The sequence below is a fragment of the Lissotriton helveticus genome, chromosome 5_1, assembly GCF_964261635.1.
Source record: "Lissotriton helveticus chromosome 5_1, aLisHel1.1, whole genome shotgun sequence".
Taxonomy (NCBI): domain Eukaryota; kingdom Metazoa; phylum Chordata; class Amphibia; order Caudata; family Salamandridae; genus Lissotriton; species Lissotriton helveticus.
The window spans coordinates 386,805,260-386,822,943 of record NC_136065.1 but is presented as its reverse complement, the minus strand read 5'-3'; the positions used below and the strand labels follow the sequence as shown (position 1 = coordinate 386,822,943).

The 17,684-nt window shown below is 45.5% G+C and overlaps 1 protein-coding gene across 13 annotated transcripts in view; it reads right to left on the bottom strand.

Annotated features, from left to right (window-relative positions):
* Positions 1-17,684, bottom strand: part of EIF4G3 (eukaryotic translation initiation factor 4 gamma 3) — a 1,426,031-nt gene that overhangs the window by 99,824 nt on the left and 1,308,523 nt on the right. For all 13 annotated transcript variants that reach the window (XM_078642564.1, XM_078642569.1, XM_078642559.1 and 10 more), the window contains 2 exons: positions 5,145-5,243; positions 4,607-4,753 (listed from right to left, as the gene is read on the bottom strand). In XM_078642564.1, coding sequence (XP_078498690.1) covers positions 4,607-4,753; positions 5,145-5,243 — 246 coding nt within the window. The remainder of the gene's footprint in view (positions 1-4,606; positions 4,754-5,144; positions 5,244-17,684) is intronic.

Below are 17,684 nucleotides of genomic sequence, written 5' to 3'. Positions count from 1 at the left end.
TAGAGGAAATAAAGTAACAATATATTATAAGCTACAGAGTATCCCGAAACCGTTAGCGTCGACGACGCGGAAAAAAGGGAACTGATGTCATCACGCCGGCGTGGGCCTATTGTAGGCGTCGGTGACGTCAGTGGAGTCGCGAGCGAGGTCGTGTCTCTATGACGTCCTAGTCCACGTCGGCGCGAGGCTACAAAAAGAATTTCCGAATGTTGCTGACGCAAGGGGATATTCACAAGGTGAGGAATCCACACGGCAGATGTATCTATCAGAAGTGCGGACTGTAAAACATAAGTTTTGTGCCATCGCCCTATTAGCGGCCAAGCGAAGAGTTTCTCTACACTGGGCTGGCAAGATGATACCGAGGACTAAGCAATGGATACAAGGTCTTTTGTACTGTAGGGACACTCCACACACATATGGAGAAGAACTACCTGCAGGTTCGAGACCAAAAGATTATTGGAAATATCTCATAGATTATCTGAACATAAATGAAATTGTGTAACTGGTTATATCAACGGTATTAACATTACTTATATGTATAGAATGTACTGTGAGATTACGTCTGGACGAAGGGTACTGTTGTGCGATTATCCGAATGTTTATTATGGTTTGACATTGTATGTCTTTGCAAATACCAATAAATAAAATAAAAAAATAAATAAAAAATAAGCATCCTGAAGATCCAGGGATACCATGTAATCTTCCATATCTAGGAATTGTAAGACCTCCTGGATCGTTACCATATGAAACAACTGCTTTTTTAGGAATTTGTTGAGGGCTCTGAGGTCTAAAATCGGCCTCCACTTCTTTTGCTTCTTCCTAAGAAGCGGGAATAAAATCCTTTCCCTCGTTGGGACAGAGGGACTTTTTCTATTGCCCTTTTCTGGAGCTTAAGAGAGACCTCCGGGAGAAGCAGACACAGATTTTTGTGAAGCATAGGTCAGGGAGGGGTTCGGGGAGGTATGTGAAGGAACTCCAATGAATGGCCGAATTGAACTAATTGTAGAACCCACCGGTCCGTGGTAATTTTTTTCCAGTTTTCTAGGTAATGGGAAATTCTTCCTCCAATCTTTGAGAGCACAGAGGAATTGGAGACAGGCCGAAGGGAAAGGTCATTGTCTATGAGCGTTCTTTTCTTTGGCCTTTACCCCGAAAGGACGTTTTGCCATACGAAGATTGTTGGTGCTGCTGTTGGCGCTGTTGAAACTGTGGCCGATGTTGCTGCCCCGAAGAGTATGATGACCGATATTGATAATCCCCCTTGTAAGAGGACTGTCCCTTTCCTCTTGAGCCGTGAAAGAACGCACTTTTGTATTGGAGAGTTCCCAACGCTCTGGCCGTGTCCTTTTTTATACTCTGCAACGCCTCATCGATCTGAGGTCAAAGTGAAATTGGCCATCATAAGGCATATCCAAGATTTTCATCTGAATCTCGGGACAAAAGGAAGTTGCCTTCAGCCAACCTTGCCGCCTCAAAACAGCTGCCCCGGCAAGTTGGCGAAAACTAGTTGTTGCGATATCCATTGCGCAGTCTATTATTTCTGACGCTGAGCGTTCCCTTTCGAGTAATATTTTTTTCGCTTCTTCCTTCGATTCCTCAGGCAAGGACGTTAGATAAGGGGCTATGTCTGTCCATAACTGCCTGTTCTAACGTCCCAAAAGCGCGAAGGCATTGGACGCCTTTACTGTCAGAGCAGACATTGTTGAGAAAAGTTTCCCAATATTGTCCAGCCTTCAGCCTTCTTTATCTGGCGGAGCTGACAACGGGGCAGTAGGATTTTTGGACTTCTTTTGAGCTGCCTGTGTAATCACCGAGTCCGGCTTAGGATGTCCTATTAAACAAGCTGGCACAGTATCAGGCTCTCTATACTTCTTGTCTAAGTGAGGAAATACCGGAGGTACTGAGGAAGGGTTCTGCCTCACTTTAACACCTTGTCCCCACAGGTATTCTATAATAGGTATCGATTTCACAGATTTTTTGAAGGGCTCCTTAAAATCATATAAGAAGCATTCCTGCTGGAGAGAGACCATGGGGATTTCGAAACGTTGAGCTGCCCTCTCAATGACATTATGGAACCCTCCAATGTCTTCGGGTGGCGAGTCCGCTTGTGCCTGTACTGGAGAAGCAGGGCAGGGAATGACAGTCATCCCATTCATCGTGGTTAGAATGAAGCTCTCCCTCTTCATGCTGGTCTCCTTCCTTGTCTTCATCGGAAGACGGAGGATGTGATAAGTTGACTGGATCCGGCTGTAAATTTAAAGGTGGAGGCCGTGGTCTTGGTGAGAGAGATACTGCTGAGGGTTGAGGTGCAGGTGACTGTGGAAACCTCTGTTTGTAATCTGTTATGAGGTATTGTAAGTCCGAGACTAAAGAGGCTGGAAGGCAAACCATTGGTGGAGGAGGTGGGCGATATTCTTCCTCCTGCTCCTCCTCTTCATCCGAACTTTCCTGATATTTCACATTAAGCTCAGAGGGGCTTGTCACAGTTTGGAACATGTCCCCTTCATCTGAATCCTCCTCCTCAAGGAGACATGCTGGAGGTAGCGGTTGGACTCTACTTGGTGATGTTAAATCCGGCGTTAGCGTCTTTTTTGTGATCCTAAGGTGCACATATGTGCTCTTCAAACTTGGATCCATCGTCGTTGACGAGCCCGTCGACTATGAGGCGTCGACAGATCTTGTAGTCGTTGGTGTTATCGTCGATGGTGCTGTCGTCGATACTGGTGTCGTTGGAGATCTCGACGACGGCGTCCTCGTCAACGGTGCTCGCGTCGACGGTGTCTTCGTCGACGGAGTCGACGATGAAGTCTTCGTCGTCGAGCTCGTCAACGAGTCAGTCGTAGGCGAGCACAGCGTTGACGACTGCTTCGTCGTTGACGGTGTCTTCTTGATGCTTATCGTCGACGACACAGTCTTACCCGCCGTCGACGATGGGGTCGTAGTCGTCGACGAGGTCAGTGACGATGTTGCCATCGACGTTGAGACAGTAGTCGTCGACGTAGTGACATACTGTACTGAAGAAACAGCTTTCTTCGTCGTTGAAGTCGTCGTAGAAGATGTCGACGGAGTCGAAGTCGGCTTCTTGAAGGTGGGAACTTCCTGAGAGGACACCTTCGATGAAACCACCTTAGAGTGGACCTCTGAAGACTTTTTTAGTGTCTTCTTTTGAGGAGGCTGTGTAAAAGGGCCAAGAGAAGTCACTCTTGGTCTCTTCTGAGAAGATTTGTAAGAAACTGAAAAGCCTTCACTTTCTTCAGAAGATTCCAGCTGGTCTCATTCTTTCAATCTCTGAAGCCAGATTAGGAGACGTCCCTCACAATCTTTGAGGGTTTTCGAGGAGAAGGTACGACATACCTTGCAATCCTTGGAAGAATGATTTAGATACAGGCAATATAGACAGTCTTTATGTTGGTCATCTATATGCAGCCTTTTCTTCCCACATGGCCTAAATAGACCCTTTTTTGGTGTCTCAGCCATAAAGATATTTGTAACTAGTCCAGAAAACAAAAACAGTATTAGAGAACACTGGAAACTTAGTTGAGAAAAGAAAACTGAGCAGAGCTCAGAGGAGACTCCCTTAGCACGACGTGCGGTAGAAAATCTGAGGGGCTGAGGCTCCTTCAAGGAGGGTTCTGGAGGGAGGTGATAGCTGATTGGCTCTTCTCTAGAGTTTGGTCCTTTCTACAAAAGGACAAGGATATGTTACTAAGGTGAGGCCCTTAGGCCGATTTCTCTATATGTCTATTAGGACATTACTTTCTTTATGTACCGGGGACTCCCATCTCGACGACGGGGAATCATTCAGGTATGTGAATCTATGAAAGACACCCCTAATACTGGATAATGTGTATATGCAGCCACACCTGCATGAACAATATTTTCTTTGTGCCATAATCTTTACAAGTTATAGAACAATTGTTATTGTTTTATAGTGCATGTTCAGTTATGCTGACAGAAAGGAAGTCCAGTGGCTGAAGCAATAAAATGGTTTTCCTTGGTCCATAAACCCAGAGATAAATGAAATACCCACAAAGGGCTGAAACTGGAAAACACTTTAAAGGTATTTCATCTTAAAGTAGATGGTATGCCACTCTATAGACACTTTATTAAAGAAGCAATAAATACTGGAACAGAACAGAGATCACCCTCAAGAATCCCTTTACATAGGGTCAGTAAGAATCTGAACAAGACTTCAATGGAGTGGTGCTTAAGCCTTGCCATCTCTTGAGATGAATAGGCTACACATTTTATTGTATTAAGCGTAAGCCTTTAATACTGCTGCGTTAAATGTATCAAGGATCCTAGACTTAGAAAGAGGCATGATTCAAAGCATACGAATGTATGAAAGTCTGATGAAGAAGAGCTCCAAATTAACAAGCACTAGAAAAAAAAAAAGCATTACCTCTTATGGTGTTACGAAAAGGCATCCTACAAATTGAACACTGAATAGAGAAGGTTAGCGAGTGCATCACAGTGATTCTGTCAAGACATTCCAAGTAAGAAACGAAACACAGAAAGAAAAATGTACGTGAACATTTTTAGCACTTTCCTCAAAGAAATAAATGCCCAAGCTGGCTTCATAAAAAGATGAACAGAATTTCTATACCTCCACCCAGTCGAAGATCTGCTCATCATTGGCTTTTTCTTCAATCACAAGTTTTGCTAACCGTTTGTCCAGCTCTTCGGCAGAAAATTCTTTCTTTGAAAGTGCTTCAGAAGACGTGCAGCAGGCCAACACAGTGAAGTCTAACTTCTGCAAAGGAACAAAATGAATTTTATACAGAAAAGGCAAGATTAATTCTCTGCCATTTACCAACATTCAGACTAAGGAGGTTCACACACCTTTAGAGCCCAGAACCACAGCATTAAGGTCTTTCAGAGACCATCAACAACAGGAAAAGGGTCATTGATAGACAACACAAGTATCATTAAAGAGGAATCACCCACCATCTAATAATGGAAGCTTTAAAAGGGCATCCCAACAGCAACATTTCTTTCAGAGATCCCCATTATACAGTAAACAACAGTATCACTGCACATATGGCTTTTAAAGGTCTGCAAAATACGGATGTGCAGTTTTCACCTGACCAAAACAGCAAACTCTGGCACAGGTAGATTTAGCAGTGTAAAAGCCTAGGACTCACTTTCTCACGGATGAATTTCTGTTCATCTTCTCCTTCAGGTAAGAAGTCTTTCCAGTTCAGGCTGGCTTCTCTCCACAGCGCTCCAACTTTCTTATGGCTCTGCAAAAACAACCAAAGGTCATTAACAATCCTAAACTGCCCTGCACATACCATGATGTGTGATTGTGCAGGCCTAGCTAAAAATAATCTAAACTTGTTCATTGCTGAGTGCCTGGTGAATGACAGTGCTGCCTTCATGGATGAAGGCAGTATGTTGCATTATCGAGTCAGGAAATAGAAGTGGTTATAGAAGACATCTGCCACTGATATGTATGTGACCAATTTCTCATTTAAGACTGATTCACAGAGTTAAAAATGTGGTCTTTACAATTTGCCTCACTTTGTGCTGGAGCTCATTGTGGGTGACAAGGTTTCCCAAAGATGCCAGACACACACAATGTAAATGCAACAATACAGGCACTGATGAAAGGGGGAGGTGTATCACCACATCATACTCTGATTTGACCACAAGAGTCCAACAGTCACAGGAAATGGATTGCGCTGTATACCTGACTTATGTGGAATGGTGCAGAGAGTATGAAAACAACGGTTTCCCAGAACAACAGTTTCAATATTATCCAGTGCACGTGTGATGATGGCTCACATGAGTACCCTGGCATGGAATGAACCATGCCTTGGCCTCAGAATGTACAAGATGTTTGGAGGAAGATGGATTTGTTAGGCTTATATGGTGGAAATGCAAAGTAATCTCTTGTTTTGTTTGGGACAAGGTAATGGAAAATCCGGCTTTAAAAAGAAATGAAAAATAGCAACCAACATAACCAAACTGCGCTTGTTTTGGGCTCCTTCCAGGAAAGAAAAAAAGTTTGCTCTCTTCTTAGGTTTTAGGAAGGCGGCTTGCTTTTGGCTACGCTTTTCATAGCCATGACATGGACGAGCAGTGTAAACGGAAATAAATTAACCTCGCACTCAAGCAGTATTCAAGCATATGTTGTGTGTTTGTTTTTGTCAGTCCAACTGGTGTTGGGTTCAGCTTCAATTGGCTGTGTAAATGGACAAGTGGTGCATTGTAAAGGTCAGCTATAAGTAAGCAAGTTACTTACCTGTAACTACAGTTCTTCAGCATTGTTATTTCTCATAGATTCATGTGGTTGAATAATTCCCCAACGTCAGGCTGGGGAACTCTCTTTAGATAATGTTAACACAGCAGTATTTCACTAGAGCCACTGACCCCTTCACCACACCTCCTTAGGCGTAATGTTGTATTAGTGTTGTGTGCCTCCAAGATGCTTGGTCTGGGACAGTTATAGATATCGGGAAAACATGCAACTGTGACCAGAGAGAAAGTCCCGCAACCGGAGGAATGCCCAAACTGGGTGTTAGTAAGAACAAGTCTTACTCAGAAGGGGTGACCATAGTGCACAGTAAGAGTGGACATAGCAGCCAACCCTGTGGACATTAAGTTAGTGTAGTGGGACCCAGCGGTGCAGATGCAGCAGAATGCAGGAGGTGTGCCCCCACCCCATCCACATGCACGTGGCAGGGAGTGCTGTGGAATAAAATCAGACCATAGTAGCGATAATGCTGTAACATAGCCGTAAGTAGAGTGACATTCAACAAAAGAAGGCAAATGCATCAAATTATAGATTCTGAAGTCTCATTTGTCATCTGCAGGAGAGCCGGTGAGGGCTGGGCAGAGACCTGGGATAAGTGAGAGTCCCCATCTGTGGAGGAAATGTGATGACTGCTGTCTATCGCAGAAAGAGCAGTCTTGCACCCTATTATTTGCCCCAGATCCGGGGCCGACAAGGAGGGTGATTTCAGTGCAGGGAAGAGGAGAGATCCTGAGTGAGAGGTTTCACCATTTCAGTTTTAGCCTGGGAGGTCCAGCTGCCTGAACTTGGCAGGGAAGTATCAAAGTTTCTGCCTAGCCATTCCTGTCTCTTTGGGGGTCAATGAAAAAATGTATCTTGTCTTGCCTTGGTGTCTAATTTTGAGCTGTGTGGGATATATATATATATATATATATATATATCCCAGCTCCACAACACCAAACACGTGAGTCACTCTTCAGGGCGGGTGCCGAGTACCGCGGTGGTGTCCGCGTGAAATACCAAGGCTCCAATTTCCAAAAAATGCCCAGCCGGGCTTAGAGGAAAACACAGCACTCACACGGGCAGCAGCAGTTTAGCAAGACGGTTTATTCAGAAAAGCAAAGCAGACGCGTTTCGGGAGTGGAATCCCTTCGTCAGTGTTGTCATCAAAGCGCCAATAATTACACCCTTATCTATGTTCATGCCAAATGCCGGCATCAACAAAGGACTAATGCATTTTCGGAAAAAACGGCGCGCCATCTTTGAACGCCTATGTTATTTACATTTTTACATTTTATCAACATGGGAAATAAGAATGCATAATATTCGCATCATATTCAGAACGTCAATAAAGACATTAGTGCGTTAGCATCTCAAAATCTCGCCGTGTATCGGCAACAGATATAAGAGACAGTAAAGTCTTAAATAGTCACATATCTGAGATAAAGTGCAATACAGAGAATGTATTTTTAAAGCGAAAAACGCTACTCTTATTGATAAATGGTATGTTTAACCAAATCTTGCCGTGGATCGGCAATTGCAACCTAATATTAGGTTGCTAGATACTCAGTAAAGTGACACAGAAAAAAGCACATGGAAAATAAATCCCATAAAGATCAAATACAAAACATTGCATTCACTATATACATCTTCAGAATAATACCCAGTTAAATGATCACTGATATTGCGAACAGAATTATATGGTTACTTATGTATTATAGATCATATTCTTAGCCCAGGTGAGTAGCAAGTTCTTCCCCCATATTAAGTCCCTTGGGGGCCTTGGTCTCAAGATCTATAATAAATCTAGATTCTAGTCTTCTCAAGACCTGTAATCGGTTTCCTCCTCTTGGGTTTTCATCCACTTGATCTAAGCAGAAGTAGCGCAGCAGAGTTCTATCACTCTTGTGTTTGATGGCAAAATGCCGTGCTACCGGATAACTGAAGTCTTTATTGGCAATTGCCCGCATATGCTCCAGTATTCGAAGTTTAACTGGGTTGATGGTGCTACCCACATACCTTAACGAGCATGGACAGACTAAACAGTAGACTGCGTGATCAGTGTGACAGGACATGAATTTGTTAATTTTCTTGCCACCTAGACAACCTGGTACCTCATATGTCAAGGTTCTCTTACTCGCAAAGCAGGCCTTGCATTTCCCGCACGGGAAAAAGCCTTTTGCATCCTTTAGAGTTCCTAGGCGTTTTTTCTCTACTGGAAGATAACTGTGAACCATATCATCTCGTAACGATCTTGCCCTTTTAAAAGTAATGGCAGGCACAGCTGGAATGTCTGGACCTATGATTGGGTCCGCTTTCAGGATGTGCCAATGTTTGGACAAGATCGATCTTAGTCTAAATGAATTCGCAGCAAACGGTGTGATCATTCTGAATTGGGCCACTTGTGATTCAATGATCTCTTTCTTTTCAAACAGTTTGCTGCGAGGTATCTTTCTGACTCGTTTCAATGTCTCTCGAAGCTGGTTACTATTATAGCCTCTATTTTGGAACCTCTTTATGCTATCGCTAGCTGCTAGTTCGAAATCTTCATTATTGGTGCAATTACGCTTTAATCGTAATAATTCACCGTAAGGGATGTTGGCAATAAGTTTCCGGGAGTGGCTACTTGAGGCGTGTAAAACGCTGTTCCCCGCCGTTGGTTTGCGATAAAGTTTGTTGCTGATTTTACCATCCTGCACACTCACTTCTAAGTCAGTTAAAAGGGCAAGATCGTTACGAGATGATATGGTTCACAGTTATCTTCCAGTAGAGAAAAAACGCCTAGGAACTCTAAAGGATGCAAAAGGCTTTTTCCCGTGCGGGAAATGCAAGGCCTGCTCTGCGAGTAAGAGAACCTTGACATATGAGGTACCAGGTTGTCTAGGTGGCAAGAAAATTAACAAATTCATGTCCTGTCACACTGATCACGCAGTCTACTGTTTAGTCTGTCCATGCTCGTTAAGGTATGTGGGTAGCACCATCAACCCAGTTAAACTTCGAATACTGGAGCATATGCGGGCAATTGCCAATAAAGACTTCAGTTATCCGGTAGCACGGCATTTTGCCATCAAACACAAGAGTGATAGAACTCTGCTGCGCTACTTCTGCTTAGATCAAGTGGATGAAAACCCAAGAGGAGGAAACCGATTACAGGTCTTGAGAAGACTAGAATCTAGATTTATTATAGATCTTGAGACCAAGGCCCCCAAGGGACTTAATATGGGGGAAGAACTTGCTACTCACCTGGGCTAAGAATATGATCTATAATACATAAGTAACCATATAATTCTGTTCGCAATATCAGTGATCATTTAACTGGGTATTATTCTGAAGATGTATATAGTGAATGCAATGTTTTGTATTTGATCTTTATGGGATTTATTTTCCATGTGCTTTTTTCTGTGTCACTTTACTGAGTATCTAGCAACCTAATATTAGGTTGCAATTGCCGATCCACGGCAAGATTTGGTTAAACATACCATTTATCAATAAGAGTAGCGTTTTTCGCTTTAAAAATGCATTCTCTGTATTGCACTTTATCTCAGATATGTGACTATTTAAGACTTTACTGTCTCTTATATCTGTTGCCGATACACGGCGAGATTTTGAGATGCTAACGCACTAATGTCTTTATTGACGTTCTGAATATGATGCGAATATTATGCATTCTTATTTCCCATGTTGATAAAATGTAAATAACATAGGCGTTCAAAGATGGCGCGCCGTTTTTTCCGAAAATGCATTAGTCCTTTGTTGATGCCGGCATTTGGCATGAACATAGATAAGGGTGTAATTATTGGCGCTTTGATGACAACACTGACGAAGGGATTCCACTCCCGAAACGCGTCTGCTTTGCTTTTCTGAATAAACCGTCTTGCTAAACTGCTGCTGCCCGTGTGAGTGCTGTGTTTTCCTCTAAGCCCGGCTGGGCATTTTTTGGAAATTGGAGCCTTGATATATAATATATATATATATATATATATATATATATATATATATATATATATATATATTAGGGAGCATTGTAACTCGAGCTGAAGGAGGCGTTTCTTGAGCTCTAGAAACGTGGTGCGCTGGCGCTGTACTGCAATTGTATAGTCCAGGAATATCATTACATGTTTGTCCTCCAGCAACAAGGGGCCCTTTAGGAAAGCCACAAGTAGGATGACGTCCTGATTGCAGTAGTGAAGGAACTTTGCCAGCATGGGTCAAGGTGAATCCCCCGAGGGGGGAAGGGGAGTGTGCCGCATCTAGATGCGATGTGATCGCTCCAATGAGAAAAAGGTGGGGGCATTCAAGCCGAGGACAAAGGAGCAGAACCAAGTGTCCAGGAATTGTAGAGGGTCTTTCCCTTCTATCCCTTCTGGTAAGCCAATGCTCCGACAGGAGAGGCCAGCAGCATCGTCAGCGCGTTCTTCGAACATGCAGATCTGGTCTAGCAGATTATGAATGTCTTGTGCATTGTCAGTGGTCTGAGGCTGAATTATAACCAGAGTTTCCCCCCCCTTAGGCACCCAAAGCGTAGGTTTTCGATGGTCATCCCTGTGGAACGTTAGATCTGTGACATGCGACCCCCAGGACGTCCTCATTAATTTGCAAGAAGTTTCGATGACTGCTAGAACTCTGGGATGGTTGCAAGGCTGCATCAGGCGGATCATTCTGGGGGGTGTCCGGAACTGTAGAGGGAAAGTCTGGTTGCAGTGTTTTCAAGGTTGATGCGTCACATGGTTCGTTACAGCAGGGGGGTGTCAGCCTCCTTGTGTATTGGCAATCAGCCAGTCTGGTAGCGCAAGAACAGCGAATGGATTTGGGGATATCAGGATAGGTATCCCAAAGCAATGGAGATGTGTTAAAGGGCTCTCCCAGTGAGCAGAGGGGCAACGGTCCTCAGTCGGTCTGTTGCTGTCAGCCTGGGCGAGTGCCAGGGCGTGGCCAGCACAGCACATTACTACGATAGGGTGAAAGTAACTCGCCTTGGGCACCAGAGATGTCCGGAGTGGCCCACGAAGCAAAGAAGTCTGCATAGTCCTCACCTTAGCTTCGCCGGGCCCCGATATGGACACTGAGGTCCTCAGTCCCTGCAGCCCTCTGGCTTCAGGATGTAGTCAGTGGCGGCAGGTGAGGGTTCAGCACGTGAGTGCGCTTTTCCTGGCCTCATCTGGAAGGGGAGTGGTTTTCATCAATGTGCTTCCTGCGAGCTGCCAAGGCGATGGTGGTAAACAGGGCAGTGGCTGGCAAACGAGGGCAGCCCAGGGAGTAAGGGGGGTCCCACAGGAGAATTGGAGGTCCACAATAGGCACAGCTGGAGAGGTTTAGGGGGGCCGGGTGTCCTCACTATTGTCTTGGCAGGCAAGGAAGACTTCAGTACATAGGTATCCCCAGCGTCAGACAAATCAAATCCTGAATAACAATGTAGGTGGGGCTCCCAATGCCTCTGTTCTACCAAGTAAGTCAACAGCAGGGCCCTTTCATGGTGTAGCTATAGTCCCCCAACTCAGGCACAGTCCCCTGCAGGCTCTGCTGCGGGGCAAGTCGTGGTGAGGCTGCAGTAGAAGGATAGGCCCTATCACTTTGAGACTCGCCAAGGTGCTAGGTCCTGTTGAGAAAAATCCTCTAGCCAGGGCGAATGCAGACACCAAGTGTGTAGCTACGAGAACCGGAAACCAAGGGGTGTGATTGCACAAGACGGAAGGCTCCTGGAATCTGTGAGTCTCTCTCGTGACCAGCCCATGGACAGCTCCTGTATAAGTTGGTACGCTAGTACATCGGGAGCTGCCGCGCTGGGCCAGGAGTGTTGGCATGGGAAGCAGAAGTCCCGGGTAGGGGGCAGGGTACGGCTGCACAAGGCAGACCTGGGATCACCTTCCATGGGGGTTATGCGTGAGTGCCAAAAGCCAGGCCGGGCCAAGAGCAGGGGATGAGACTGCTGTGGAGTTGGAGCGGCCGGTGCCACTCCGATAGCGCTCTACCCCACTAGGCTTCTACCAGATGTTGGAGGCTCTCCGTTGCGCTGCTCTCCCATAACAGGCACCAGGCTCCCATCATGACAGAGGGACAACCAGACCTGATTAGTCTACCTTTGAGGAAAATCAAGAAGCTGCCACTTTGCTGCAGCAGCGCATGCCTGGGGTGAGGAGCGCCCCCGCCTGGTTACAGGCCACCGGAGTCGTGATGAGCAGGGAGTCTGGTTACTTGGGCTTGACTGCACTGCCGCTCGATCGTGCAGTGTTGATCCTGCGCCCCAGGGAAAGATTAGATGATGATTGCAGGGTGGATGATACGGAAGGTTGCTAATGCACGTTTGTCATCTTTGCCTGCGTGCCCACGGCCCCATCTAGTTGTTCTTACATGAATGTCATTTTCAGTGGACACTGCTAGATTAGAGGAACAGAAGATGACATTGTCTCTAGAAAATCTTTGTATTTTCTGAATGTAATCTGCACCCTGAGGCCAGTTCTAATAATCTATTCTCCTATTCCCTAGGAAGAAAAAGCCTTTAGATATCTACAACAATGCTTACCACTACAAATAAAATCCGCGGTGCTAGTACAAGTAGCAATTTTCTTTTGTTGAAGATCAGACAATTTTTTCAGCAGAGATAGTGCTCTGTTAATTGCTTCTGATGTTTGGTGCAACAACGGAGTTTTGATGAACCAACAATTGCAATATGTCAAATGTTCACTACTTGATTATGTAAATGTGTTGGCACTGGAGGTAGGCATCTGTAAATATTTTGGGCGCTGCCTTCCTGGTTGTTGAGCTGAGTTAGATCTCCCCAGGGATTTTATAGCTGTTAAAGTGCTTTTTAACTTGTTTTAATCAGTCATACAACGATCTTCACTGGGAACAACATTTTTATTATTTACTGTTACTGCTCGCCACACTTTACCGATCAGGAGGAAATCGGTGATGGACCTGTGGGACGCAAATGGGGTTGTCACCATTGCTTTCTTGAAGAAGGAATGTTGGACGCCAGAGACACAGTAGCTGCGCTATGGCCAATTAAGACATGACTTCCGAGAATGTGAGTCTTTGGAAGAGGAGACTCAAGAGGACTACCCACAGAAAAGAAGACTACTGGAGGGGCGGGTTGATAGGAAACTGATCTCACGGACATATGGTACAGCGATGAGAAACACGCAACCCCTCTGTTGAAATTTCCGGACAACTGCTAACAAGACCTGGGGGAAATAGATGAGGATGACTGGAGGGAGGCTCTAGAGTTTCCAGTGGTGGAGGCAATAAAAGCGAGTTTCTGCATAATCCAACTGAAGATCATATACCATGCCAACTACACACATCTGTAGGATAGCAGGGCGGTGGGTGCAAATAGCCAAAGAGGAAGTGGGTTGAAAGGCACACTTATGCACACACTTTGGAGTTGTCCCCAAGCATACGAGACTACTGGAAGGTGGTTAGGGGTTCTTTGGAGGAGGCTACAGGGTTACCTCTGAAGCTACAGTCACGACTGTCACTGCTGGGCATATGGGGCCCGACAGATCACTTCCCCAATCAGAAGCTTTTGGTGAATCTGGGCTGTATAGAGGCAAAACAAGACATTGCTCAGAAATGTGGTTCTGGGATTCCTCCTAGTCACCAGGCATGGGAGTTCGGTATGGAGAATTACAACATTATGGAAAAGGAAGAATATAAAAGAAGAGGGTGTCTGAGAAAATGTAACAAAAATCTGGGTAGGGTGGGATGCAGGGGCAGGTTGAGAGGGGTGAGAATGGATATACAAGTTACTGATGCGAGTAAGAAGAGCGGGATTATTATGTCAAGTTGCCCATTTGGAAATTTTATTTTATTTATTTGAAAGTTTTATAAAGCGCGAACAAGACCCTTACGGGTTTTAGAGCGCTGTACAGATGTGGCGAAAGCACGGATACAACTAAGCACAATGGTACAGACTGTGTAGTTAAGTCCACACACTGTCAAACAAAGGGGGGAAACAACCATCGTCAGGGGTTGGAGAGTTGGCCTGACCCATAGATTATCAAAATTGCCCTCGAGAAAGATACCAATTTAACAGACAAGCATACAATAAATCGATACAGTGTAAAATAAGAGTCACATTTGTAGACAGAGCATGAGATCGTGTTGATACTCTTAATGTTCACTTAAGAATAGCTGTTTGACCTGTTTCTTGAAAAATGCAGTGGAAGGATTGGATCTGATCTCAGGAGGCAAGATCGTTCCAAATTCTTGGAGCAAGACCGGTGAAAGCACGATTGTAGGAACTTTTCTTTTTGAATGTGGGAGGTTTCAAAAGTAGGGTGGACTTACTTCTTAAGTTCCGAGTATACCGAGTTGTAATGTATGGCTTTATGCGTCAAGCAAGCTATCTTGAAACGCATCCTAGCTTCAATAGATAGCCAAATTAGTTGCAAAAGGTCGGGGGAGATGTGCATACTTTCTGGAGCCAGTGATGAACCTGGCTGATGCGCTTGGAGTAGATCTGAGCGAGGCCAAGCTAGCTTTGGGAAGCCAGCAAGGATCACCAAACCATATTCCAGTCGAGAGATAACCAGGGATTGTACAGCAGGCCTGATGTCTTCGGGAGGCAGGAAAGGCTTGATTTTCTTAAGGGTGTTGAGTAGAAAGTTGGATCCCCTAATAGTTGCACTGATGTGTGCTTGCATATTTAAGTATTTGTCCAAGGTGATGCCTAACAATTTAGCAGTCAACCACATGAGTGAGGCAGTTAAGAGCAGTGAGTTGTTTAAGCCAGACCAGGGTAGGTTCAGAGTGGTTGGGTAGAGCAATCAGAAGTAATGCAGTTTTGAGAGTATTTAACCATAGATGGTTCTGGGCTAACCGTTGAGTTTGTGAGAGAGCATTATTTAGCGTTTTCATGTCCTCTTGAGAGGAGATCTTCAAGTACAGTTATGTGTCATCCACATACATGTGGTACTGAATTTTAGAATGGTTCCGAATGATCATAAGTGATTCCATAAAGAGGTTGAAAAGAGTGGGTGAGAGTGCGGATCCTTGCGGTACGCCAATTGTAAGTAACAGGGGTACTAGTTGCAAAGGGCGTGGTTAACTTTGATCCTTTGTGAGCGGTTATGTAAGAAAGAGGCAAACCAATTTTGGACCGGGCCCAAGAGCCCCATCCTATGTTGAAGAAGAGCAATCAAGTTTTCATGTCTGTTAGTATAAAATGCGGAGGACAGGTCAAGAAGGATCAGGAGACCAGGGACATTTTGATCAAGGGATCTCAAGGCGTCATCCACAATGTGCGTTAGAACTCTTTCAGTACTGTGCCCTGTTCTGAAACCCAATTGGTAGAGGTCAAGGAGTTGAAATTTCTCAATGTGGTTGCATAACTGTGAATGGATACATTTCTCAAGCAATTTAGCTAGAGTCATGATGCTGGAGATAGGTCGGAAGTTGTTAGGAGCAGATAGATCAGAATTGGGCTTTTTAGGGATGGGAGTGGATGCAGAGCAGCCGTCTGAAGCTGAACTCGGACAAGACAGAATGAATATGCTACTTACCAGTATGCATCTGTTCTTGGCATGTAGGGCTGCTAACATTCATATCTGTAGCATAGATCGCCGCCTAGTGTTGGGTCCGGATGATTGCACATTGTTGTCCTGGAAGAGTCTTCAAAGTATCACGAGATAGGTGGCTCCTCCCCTGGACTACAGTGCGCATGGGCATCGACTCCATCCCCAGATTGTTTTTAGCCATTGTGGCAAAGATGGAGTTTAACAGTGAAAGTGATGGCCATGCTAGAGATAAAATGTAAGAAAAGTCTGCAGCCGCTACGGGCGCCGGGAAGGAGGGCGGGCGATATGAATGTTAGCAGCCCTACATGCCAAGAACAGATGCATACTGGTAAGTAGCATATTCAGTTCGAGGCATGTGGGCTGCTAAATTCATATCTGTAGCATAGAATACATAGCAGTCCCTCCATTAACGGCGGCCGCCCGTGCCAGCTGCAGAAGTCTGAAAAAGTGTTTTAAGAACAGCCTGTCCTACAGCTGCCTGCTGTTTGGAATGCACATCTACACAGTAATGTTTGGTAAACGTATGTGGTGTAGACCATGTGGCTGCCCTACAAATGTCTTCCAAAGGAATGTTACCTAGGAATGCCATGGAGGCCCCCAACTTGCGTGTGGAGTGTGCCCAGGGGGGGGACCGTTAAAGTGCGCTTAGCCTTCTGATAGCAAATCTGAATACACTTAACGATCCACCTGGCTATTCCTGCTTTGGAAATGGGGTTGCCTTTGTGCTGGGCTGCGAAGGCAACAAAGAGTTGCTGTGTCTTTCTAAAAGGCTGTGTTCTGTCAATGTAGTACATAAGCGCTCTTTTGAAATCAAGCGTATGGAGCATCCTTTCTGCTACCGTTTCTGGGTTGGGAAAGAATGCGGGCAGTTCGATAGTTTGATTGACATGAAACTGCGACACCACCTTAGGGAGAAATTTGGGGTTAGTGCGCAGCACCACCCTGTTTGAATGAATTTGTATAAATGGCTCTTGGATAGTGAGCGCCTGTAGCTCACTAACACGTCTGAGACGTTATGGCAATGAGAAAAGCCACTTTCCATGTGAGGAACTGCAGCTCACATGAATGTAGAGGTTCAAATGGGGGACCCATCAATCTGGTGAGCACCACATTGAGGTTCCACACAGGAGCTGGCGGGGTCCTGGGAGGGATGACCCGCTTCAGCCCTTCTAGGAATGCTTTAATGGCAGGCACCCTGACGACAGAGAGATGCTGCCTGTTTTGGAGATAAGCCGCTATGGCGGATAAGTGTATCCTAATGGAAGCGTATGCTAGATTGCATTTGTAAAGATGCAACAGATAGCAGATGATATTAGGAATGGAGGCATCGAGCGGGTCGATAGCGTGCTCGGTACAGTAGATGACAAACCGCTTCCATTTTGCAGCATAGCAAGCTCTGGTAGTGGGCTTCCTTGCCTCCCGGATGATGTCCATGCATTCAGGGGGTAAATCAAGGTAGCCAAACTCTAAGACCTCAGGAGCCAGATCGCCAGATTGAGCTGCTGCGGATCCGGGTGCTGAATGTCGCCACGGTTCTGCGTCAAGAGCCGGGGTGTGAGGGGCAGTCTTTGATGCGGTACCACGGAGAGTTCGAGGAACGTGGTGTACCACGGTTGTCGCGCCCACGTTGGAGCAACTAGGATGAGCGTCAGCGAGTGTTGCTTGAGCTTTCTTGCCACCAGCGGAATGAGAGGCGCTGGGGGAAAAGCGTACGCAAATCTGCCTGACCAGTTCATCCATATCGCATTGCCCTGCGATAGTGGGTGAGGGAACCTGGCGGCAAAGCTTTGGCATTTTGCGTTTTCCTCCGTGGCAAACAGGTCTATCTCTGGATGACCCCACTGCTGGAAGTACGGGCGGAGTACTGATGGATGTAACTCCCACTCGTGCATCTGGTGGCTGTACCTGCTGAGCAGATCCGCCATCTGATT